This window comes from Poecile atricapillus, chromosome 4, assembly GCF_030490865.1.
Source record: "Poecile atricapillus isolate bPoeAtr1 chromosome 4, bPoeAtr1.hap1, whole genome shotgun sequence".
NCBI lineage: Eukaryota > Metazoa > Chordata > Aves > Passeriformes > Paridae > Poecile > Poecile atricapillus.
This window is the reverse complement of record NC_081252.1, coordinates 36828596-36839213: the sequence shown is the minus strand read 5'-3', so window position 1 is coordinate 36839213 and position 10618 is coordinate 36828596. Positions and strand designations below refer to the sequence as shown.

The 10618-nt window shown below is 34.5% G+C and overlaps 1 protein-coding gene across 3 annotated transcripts in view; it reads left to right on the top strand.

Annotated features, from left to right (window-relative positions):
* The first annotated feature begins 4427 nt into the window (after positions 1-4427).
* The window catches only part of FSTL5 (follistatin like 5), a 249089-nt gene continuing 242898 nt past the window's right edge, over positions 4428-10618 (top strand). For all 3 annotated transcript variants that reach the window (XM_058838127.1, XM_058838126.1, XM_058838125.1), the window contains exon 1: positions 4428-4550. In XM_058838127.1, coding sequence (XP_058694110.1) covers positions 4428-4550 — 123 coding nt within the window. The remainder of the gene's footprint in view (positions 4551-10618) is intronic.

Below are 10618 nucleotides of genomic sequence, written 5' to 3'. Positions count from 1 at the left end.
GGTAAAGTAGTGCTTATTATGCATTTGCTAAACTTTCATAGTAGCAGTCTCTTTCCTAGTTCAACAAGAAAAAGTTAGGCAAAGAACAAAATTTATATTACCAATGAGCTGCTGAGAAGATTTAGAAGTCATATTAACTTTGAGAGGAAACACTCACTATGGTGTTGTAGACTATATTAATCATTATTAGATGTTCATAAGTAAGGTGTCAGAACTAGGATTTAGTTTGTTTTCCATGAAATATTGGACTTGCAAGGTTGAAAAGCACTAGCAGGAGAGAAAAGGGAGATATAGGTTTGCATTACATTTTCTCAAGAATTAAAAGAAACTGTCTCTGACTCAGTGGCAACTGTCTGATCATCAGGGTGGTAGTGGAAACACTGTGAATTTTACATGTAGTTTTCTTTGCTTAAAAAAAAACAAACCCTGAAAATTACTTAAGGGTCCCAATTCCCTTACCTAAATAAGGCATGTAAGATATCCTTTTGTTATTCAGAAACTATAACTCTTCCAGCAGTGCTTCTCATCCAAGAGTTTTAAGGTATAAACTTGACACAGAATAAAAGAATCCTCTTATGGGTAATAATTTATAAAAAAATTTCAGAAGTAACTGAAATGGAAAGAAATCAATAGTGAGAAAACTGCAGAGAACATCAGATTCATGAGTGCTCTGGAAATGAGCTAAAAAGTGAAATGACAGAGTCTTCTGAGAATCAGAAAGGAAAATCTAAATTTGATACTGATGAAATTACTGTACAGTGTAAGGAACAACCATTATCTGTTCGACATTCTTCGTTCTATTCCTCCTCAGCTCATGAGGAAAATCTAAGGATGACCAACAGCACATAAGACTCCTGCAACATAAATCAATTTGATGCTAAAATAGTCCATTAATCTCATCGTTAATAAGAAAATTAATGCACGTTGAGGAGAGAAACTCAGCACCCTACTTATTTGTGTGTACCCCCTAATTATTTACATGCAATGCATAGCTGTAAATTAATTATTTGCATTAATAGGATGGAAGATACGGAGTTATTGCTAGTAGTTGTTTAAGAATTTCAGTTCAGTGTTTACTGGCAGAAAAATCATATATATATACACACACATACATACTTGCATACAAATATGTAGTGGAATATTTTATAATATTTAAATTTTTCTTTGCATTTAACCTATAATCTATATTTTAAGTGAGAAATGTGCAGAGAAAGAAACAGAAAAATACAGAGATACAGCCTGGTATCTGCTTAAAGGAAGAGTAAACCAAGTAAACTCATCAGATTTCCAAACATGGTTATATGATTATAAAGCAGCAACAGTCTTCCATGAAAATAAAAGTAGACACATAATAATAACCTATGAGAATTTCTTTACAAATATGTAGTTAATGAAGTTAAAAATACAGAAGAATATTATCTAAACACTGAAACATCAAGTTCTGCCAGATTATAATTAATGATTATAATATGATTATAATAATTATAATTATTATAATTAATATTATAATAATTAATAACCTAGGTCATTAATGCAAATTTGAGTTCAGAAATATGTCATTTTGCCCCAGAATGCATGATAGAACAATTCTTTAAAAACACAATTTCTAATTTCTGGATAATACAATATTAAAAGACAAGTAAAGACCCTCTTTGCTTGTAATTTAGGCTGTACCTTCAAGTGGAAATAAGAAAGAAGTGATTTTAAGTAGCATGAATATATAGTCTTGATACATTATTTCTTTCTGTTCGGTTATATGCAGCACCAAAATCTGAAGTTGTAATGAAGATCTGAAAAGTAATTTTAATTCCTGCTCTTAGTTCAACTCTCTAACAATATAAGTCTTTAGGACAGATCATAATTTTTATTAAAATCAATGCTTCATAATAGTATTGTATTAAGGAGAACCGTGGTTTCAACAGTAATTTTTAAATAAATAAGAATTTAGGATATCCAATAAATTAAATAAAAAACATACTACTTAAAAAAAAAAAAGTGGATATTTTAAATTCTAAAAAGGTAAATAATAACTGCATAGACCCTGCATACTTCTGGGATTTTAGGTGGCATCTGTTCAAAGAGCTTACTTTTGAAATTTGTGTTGTAAGTGTTCATCCAAGTACCAGGCAATGAAGTCAGAAACTGAGCATGTAATAATTTTCTCTTCTTCTGTACAAGTACAAGGCATAAGCCTTTCAAGGTCAAACAATTTTCAACACTATAAGGGCTCTATTCTTTTACACGACATGAGACTAAAATATATTCAGTTTGTGGGAGGGTGGTGGAGTGTGGCTGCTCTTACAGCCTTCTGTGAAATGACTGTTTTCCAACCAAATTTTCATTCTACAGAGAGGTATTCCAGAAGTGCACAAAGGGGACAAATGTTCAACCATGCTTAACTAGTCTTAGCATCCACAAGTGCTAAACTAATCTGATTCTGACCTTGGAAGTCAACAATTAAGTATTAAAAAAAATAAAAAAATAAAAAAATTCAGCAAACACAAATAGAAAGGTCTTTTCTTTGAGATTAAAAATTAAGATTCTGATTTTTGCTCTGTTTTGTTTTTTTTTTTTTTTCTTTTTTTTTTAATGGACTTACTTTTCCAGTAACAGTGATACTGAGAACTAACACAGAATCAGTGGAGGAAAATGCCATGCCATAATGTACTTGAATCCTCAGAGCTCTGAAACAGTCCTTTTTTTGGTGTTTCCCATCAGTAAACTAGATTAGTTGTAATAATCCCATAGCACAGGTCCACCAGAATATCTGATTAGCCCTTCTGTTTTAATGGAAGTGTGAGAGGAACTCAAGAAGAAAATTTCACTGTGTCATTTCCTATCCTCACTATAATATCCTGTTACCAAACAGGTGTAAAAGAACAAGCCTCAAGTTATTTATGTAAAATATCTCTCTGTAATGGAGCTTGTTTTATGTGTTTCTAATAATTCTCTGCTTAATGTATTCTGTGCAAGCTCTCCTAAGAGAGATACTTTGACTATGCATATTAGAAAAGCTGGAGCGCCAAAGAAAGGTAATTGAAGTGGAAACTGTTGGAATAAGTAATGATAAATGAGACGAAATGTTAAGTTTGATTAATAGGGAGACCCAGAATGAAATTGGGTTTGGTGGAACAAAAGGTAAGTGATGTCAAAGTAATATGATGCATTAATGTTGAGTTTTTGTTTGAATTACAAGTGTGAAGGCAAAGCAGGCTGGTAAAAATCATCTGGAATGAGGATGAAACAGACCTTTAAATGGTTTTTCCAAGTTTGGTAGAGTAGTCCCCAAAGAAGGGTAGCAGACTTAAGTAGGATCTGTTACTGAGACTGTGAATAGAGGTAAGAGCCGAGTACATTTACTGCATTTGAGAACTCCACAGGAATTAATTCTATTCAGTCTCCCTGCCTTCAGGTGACTGTGAAGACTACTGCTATGTGAAGAATGATAGGAATCAAAACCACAGCGTGTGTAACAGTATTGCCAGGAGCATGACTCTAAATGATACAGGTTAATAAGTGATCCCAAATTTGTTCACATTTTATGCTCAGATGACTTCCCATAGAAAAGAAAATGTCAGGCAAGACTTGAAAACTCAGAGCACAATCTGGGCTCCTAGGGCACACTTCTGACATTTTGTACTCATTCCTGTATATCTTGTTTCTTATCAGAGGCTTCTACATTGTCAGGGTAAGTGAACTAAAAGCAAAGTAAAAAGGGGAAAAAAAACCCCACTCATGCATGAAAGTGGCTCATCTCTGTCCCATAATGCAGGACTAAATAATACAGACTAAGCAGACTGACTTGGGAATATCTGGAAGTGATGAAGATTGGTTTGCTGTGTTGTCTGTTTAACTAGATGGTTTCAACACAAATGTTGAATTACCAATAATAAATATTGTATATCTCTAATAGGTTCTAAAACCACTTACATAATGTGCATGTGTACATCAATTAGGAACCATATAAGGTAACTCTCATGCCATATGTTTCTATAAATATGCAAGTATGATTATTATAGGCTTTTAGGTTGTGAATACTGCATTGCCAGAGACCACATTTAAAATAAAAAGTTGATGAACATGTGAATGATGATAATTTTTTTCTTTCATTTGAGAATTTTTCACCACTGCTTTTCTCTTATGTTCTGTCTTTGACTTTTTGTGGTTGTTTCCTCTGTGACTCCCTCATATGAGTACTGAATAATGATAAGAAAATTCTCAGTTCAGCACAACCAAATTGATACTGCTGTCCCAAATACTACTACCATTTTCTCTCTTTGCTGTTGTGACAGATTGATTGTCCTCTATTTATTCAAGTCCACAATTGGATTATCAGTATTGTAAACCTTTATTATATGGCTTATGCTAAAGTAACACTGCATCTCTGAACTTGTACATTTTATTTTCACAGAAACAGACCTGTAAAGATGTTTATGTGGTGGTCTGCTGTTTTGCTTCTTGGATGCATTTTGCTGGGAGCAGACGGGTGGCCAGTCAAGGAAGGATACGACTTTAGGCCCTATCAGCCTCTAGTAAGATTACGGCACAAGGTATGGATTATTCTCTAATAGCTCTTCGATTTCTTCCATGGTCAAGGAATAAATTACACTCCAGCCTTGTATTTTTTGTGTTTATTGGAGTAGTGGAGTGGTTAAGAAATTAACTTTTTCAAAGAGAATGAGATAAGATCTGTTTTAGCTTCAAAAACTAGAGATTGGTTATATCAACAGAAACTCAGAGGGAGAGCTATGAGAGGCATTGTCTTAAAGCAACTGTCAGCATCTTAAGGCAATGATCTGTCCCAGTCCTCAGTAAATTTCAGTCCAGGCAGCAAACAGGGAAACTGCCCATCAAAGAAGAATGGTGTTGAAGTTAACTGATGAACAGAAACTTGTTTGCAAGAGGTAGATGCTCCCAGTGCTTGCTGAATTTAATGAGTTTTGGACCATGGCATAGTGCAGATGTTTTCTGAGTTACATGTAGTATTCAGCTAGTGCATGCCATTAAAATTTTGCCCACCTAATGCTCCTTTGTCATGAATCCAGGACTTCCAAAACAGTTTTCAGGTAAAAAATCCTGTCCTTCTTCTGGCAGTTAAAAGGGAAACTTCTGTGGTGGTTCTGTAAAGCAAGGAAAAGGGCTATAATATTCCCATGGGCTGTCTAAAATTAGCATAGATCTGATCAACTTAATTCCTTAAGTGTTAAAAAAAACAAATTCAACAAACACAAATAGAGAGATTTCATGGGGAGGTCATCATGGGAGCAACATCTGAAGCATCTTAAGAACTACAGTCAGGCCAACAGAGATGATAAAAAATGTCACTCTTTGAATTTTTGTGCTACAAGTAAAAGGTCTGAATTATAGTGAGAAATTCTAAATGTCAGTTACTACTAACGTTTCAAGATGCTGCTAGTTTTATTTCTCAATACTTCTTGTAAAGTATGAAAAAATATTTCTTTTTGGTCCTCATTTTAATGAAAAGACCCAATATTGTGTGATTCTTTCTCAGCATATAAGGAGCATCTGACAACATGAGTTCCCAAACAACTAAAACACTTGCCTATTAGCTAATTAATGCATGCTATGTAGATTAAATACACAAAGTTTCTTAACAGATGGAAAATAAAATCTTAAAATTATATAATTATGTACCCTCTAGGGAATGTTCTCAATCAGAATAAGAACTGAATCAGGCCACAGTCAAGGAAATAAAGAACTGTATCAACACACAGTTTTTATGCTGAGTGTTATTCAAGACTTTGTCTCATCACTTTATTTCCATTTGACAGCTGTAAGAAAATTAAAATAAAATAGCACAAGAAAAAGACTTTGAAATCTAGAATGAAGAGAGAGACTAGTAATGAAACCATGGAATGAATCACGTTAGAGAGAAACCACAAAACCATGAAAACTCTGAGAACAATGAAGGACAAAATATGGGGTATTCTGAGGTTAGAGGGTCTCTGATCTTAATATAAGTGGAACTATTCATATGTTGGCATTTCTTAATTATACTTTAAACATACTGACAACTCTCATATAATTATTGGAATAGGCTGTCAAAAACTTTTCAAGTTTAATATTGGGGGAATCAAACATAGACATATGCAAAAACATAAAAATAATTAAAACTTGATATGAAAGATTGTATTGAAAAATATGGTGGGTTTTTTCCTTAGGAAACATGTCTAGATAAAAAATGTTTTAGTATAGTTCAACTTTGGGTATTAGGGACATATGTTTCTACTAAAAAAGTCTAGGAGTGTAAAACTTTTCTAAAGTCAATTTTAAAAACCAACTTTGGCACAGATATGCAAAATGTAAATAATATGGTAAAAGAAACATTCTGCTTCAATCACACACTTAATAAATCAAGTGCTTAGATTAAGTTATGCCGATAGAATACTTACTACAAACAGGTGATAATGAATATATGCAGTTATATTTTTTCTTTTATCAGGCAATATGTATGCAAGTTTATGTGTGCAGAGATAAAAAAAAAAAAAGATTAATCACTCTTGCTCTGATAAAGGGGAATTTATCTGACTTGAACAATAGTCCAACTAGAGCAACTTCAAATGTCAACCTGCAGGGAGAAACAATCCTATTGGTACTGAGGTATTATCCTGAAATAATGATTGTGTTCGTAGTGGAAAAAGGCATTTATATCATAAAGGTTGTGTTGTTTTAAAAGGGATTATGAATGATTTCAGCTTCTCATGCATAGAAATTACAAATAGGAATTTAGTCTATATATATGATAATCTGAAAGCATAAGAATAGAATTACTATGGAAAAAAACTTTATAAATAGGGAAAAAATATGCATAAGAAAATATTATTTTACTTTGAGCACTGGAACAGATTACCCAGAGAGCTTGAGTCTTCATCTTTGCAGATATTTAGAAACTGTCTGGACATGGTCCAGGACAGCCTGTTGTGGGTGACCGTGCTTGAGCAGGGAGATATGACAGGGTGACCTCCAGAGGTCCTAATATTCTTTGATTCTGTACTTCATTATAATACACCATTAATTATAGTAATGTTCATTATCACAGCTGTTATGATGGTAATGAAGATCAAATTTTTGACTGCATTGTTTATATGTGAAATATTCAAACCCAGAAAGAGATGAGTTCTCTTGAAATAGAACTGAGGAAGATTATTACAAAGCACAAAAATTATTACAAAACAACAAAGTTGTTTTCAGTCCCCTTCCCTTGTTTAACTGCCACGGCTTACATTTATGTGGCTATGCTGGAAAGTGCTAGGCTGTGTCTGAACAGCACGTGAATTTCTTGTTAAGCCAGGTAATCCTTGGTTCTTCATTTGTCAAAACACTGGAAAAGTTTGTAAGGTACTTTCCATTTGGGAGTCTTGCATTGCTGCTGAAGTATTGTGAGCAATTTGTTAATACCTAGGTTCCCACCTGATATTGTTAGGAAGTAGTTTTAGCATCCTAATGAATTTTCTCCTTGTCATTTGCATGCCTCTGACAGAGACCAATGTTTATGCAATATCTTCAGTGAAAGAGTGTATGCTCTGAGATTTCCAGGTATAAACAGGCAGGTGGCAGCCAACAGAATGGCAACAGTTGGCTGCCGATTCCCTGTCAGACGCTAAGAAATATGGAATATAGCCTGTACATCCATATGTATGCTCCAGAGCATGCCAACTCTGCGTATCTAACACAGCCCTCCTTGGCAAGCCAGGTGCTTCACATAGTTTAGGAGGGAATAATACTGATGACAGTGCCTCGTTGTTAATGATCTCATCACAGGTTCAGTTCAGTTTTAGTCTCAAGGGACAGTGGGTGAAGATATAACTTAGTCCTTGTTTTTTGGACTCCTTTTACTTCAGCCCAATGCTGACCTTTCGAGGTCAGGACAATCATGTTCCCAATAGTCAGGGCTAACCCCTCACTGGGAGCCAGCACTGCCCTGACAGCATGGGTGGGAGTGGGCTCTGGGGAGCCTGGGAACAGAGAGAGGGGAGAATCCAGGGAAGTCAGTTCAGCCTGAGCCTCAGCCTTGGCCTTGGCCTGCTCAGGATGCTCCAGCAGAAAAGAGCTTCTGTTCAGCTGAGCAGGAGCATACGAAGGATACAATAAAGGGGTGTGCCAGCTGTCACTGGCTCCTGCTGATCTGTTGATTCAAACTTCTTTCCAGCCTGGTTCTGATTTCATCTGGTTTTACCAAAGGGCTAAGGGGAAGTGACTCATCTGTGCAATCCTCACTCTTGTCTGTGATATTTCTCCAGACTAAAATATTTCTTTTAACTTCCTGTAAAAAATCTGCCTCTCTCCCTTCTTCCTCTCTCCTTCCCTTCTTACTGTTGCTATTAGCTGCTAAGTGCACCAGTTCAACCCTGATTCACATTAAATTAGGGCTCAGGACTAGGTCATTTTAGAGGGGTTAAGGTTACATTAGGATTAGATCCAGTTTAAAAACGTTTAAGCAATAAAGACTTTGTCTGAATTAAACAAAGCAAGAGAAGCAACTTCTGTCCCAGGTTAGTAAAAGCAAATTTGAATGCATGAGCACAAACCACAGAAAAAACCCCATGTATGACTTTTAGGTTTTTGTCCAAAGCTTATAAAATGTTCTCCCTCTACTAAGAGCACTGAAATGGCTGTAAAATATAGATAGGCTGAGTGCTCAATGATTTTATTGTCATTTAGGGTGCTGTGGCCAAGAAAGAAATGTGTCTAAAATAGTATTCCAGATTCAAAAATAGCCTGTACTTCCCTGTGTTGTCTGGTCTCCAAACAACCTGAGATTTATAGTTCACAGTGTCTATTTGGAAAATCTGTTTACTTGCAGGATCTGAAAAGTCATAAAATTTGATCCTCTAAAATCCTCTGTCCTAGAGAGAGAGAAGGGAAAAAAGTCTATTGAAGATGAGCAGTGAATCCTGAGGACTAAGAGCTTTTCCTGTCATGTCAGTGCTCTAAAGTAACATGAGAGCGTTCTTCCCTGTGAGGTTCCATGAGCACAGTATCTATGTCCTACGAAAATTCCAGGATTAGAAGTTGCAAGACTCAGTTTTACTTTTTTTTCTCCTTACTCACTTGTAAGTACAGTCAAGAAGCCTTTTTTTTTTGTTTAAGTTTTATTTTATTTTCCTTTTCTCAGGAAAAGGAGGGGATTCTGCAATCTAATCTGATTTTTCTGGTGGGCAATAGTATTAAAAAAGCATGGGTAAATTTATTTTTTTAACACCATTACAATCACTGTACATTAATAAGCTAATATAAAAAATTAAATTAAAATTAGACATTTTAGACATTAGACATTAATGTTAAAATTAAACATTTTATTTTTGCTATCTCTCACTACATGCTCAAAGCATTTTTTAAGTCTTAGGTAAGTTGCTTCTAAAATCCCCCTGTAAAATTTTTTCTATAATCTTTCTTCCAACTAGTCAGTCACTGGGGAGTGGAGTGTCAAAATCTGGAATTAAGGCAAGGCTGATGCCTCCTTTCAAGATGCGTGCTGGTACTTACTAGCAATGACTATCTATAAACTGGTAGTCAAATCAAGAGGGTCAGTCAGGGAGCAAAGGTGCATCTTAACTACTGGGCTGAACCTTTTGCTGTACCTATCTTTTTTCTTGTTACTGAACATCATCACTGTGGAAAAGATTAATTTCTACCAAATATTTTTAGGAATGATGAGATTCACATGTATTATTATCTACCTTTTGATTAACATAGTTTTTTTTAATTTTGCATGTCAGGTTGGCAACAAAGAATAAAATGCAACGTGGTATAGGAAGGCAATGTAATTATCTTCTCCAGTAGTCAGCTTGGCCTTCTCATATTGAATCCTAGGAGGATGCAGTTACCCTCTGTATAGATAATAAATGGTTTTTTACCTTTCTGGTATTTGAGATTCAATGCAAACGCAATCTGTATCAGTTATCATTTCAGATTCTTGATTAGCATGTTTTTCATATTCTAATATGATGGCAAATTTTCATCACAAACTGCAATTGCAGTAATAGCTAAACAAAGCCAGGAGATTTTTGTGATATATTACTTGACATGATTTGCACCTGTTTAAATTTGTGCAGTGTGGATTTCTAAGATCATGAAAGAGGCCAAATACTTCAAGTATGTGTTTATGAAATCTGGCTCTTTTCCATAGGTTCCTTGTTGTCTCTTATTCTTCAGGTCCTCAAGACCTGTAATTTAATTTTATCTCTTCTTTTTTTTTTTCTATCAGACAAATGCTTTAATTTGTTGGTTTTTTTTCTCAGTCACTTCCCCCATGGATTTAATACCTCTATTTATTACCTAGAAGATGTAGACTTTTATTGTCTGTATTAACCTTTATTATCTTTACTTCTTAAAATGAAAGTGATATCCTGTAGCATAGGCAATGCTAATAATGTGAGAAATAATATGCAAAAGTCAATATAAAATTATATTAAGTAATAAATATGGTGTAGAACAGTTTTGTTGTTATGCAGACAAACTGAGCTGCACCCCAGATTATTTTTTTTAAAAATTCAACTAAGTAACGATCAACTTAGTTTGTGATTTATTTTTCACCTCTTATCTAGTTATCTATTTAAATTCTGTTTTTAAATGAAAATAATTATGTTGTTTAAGC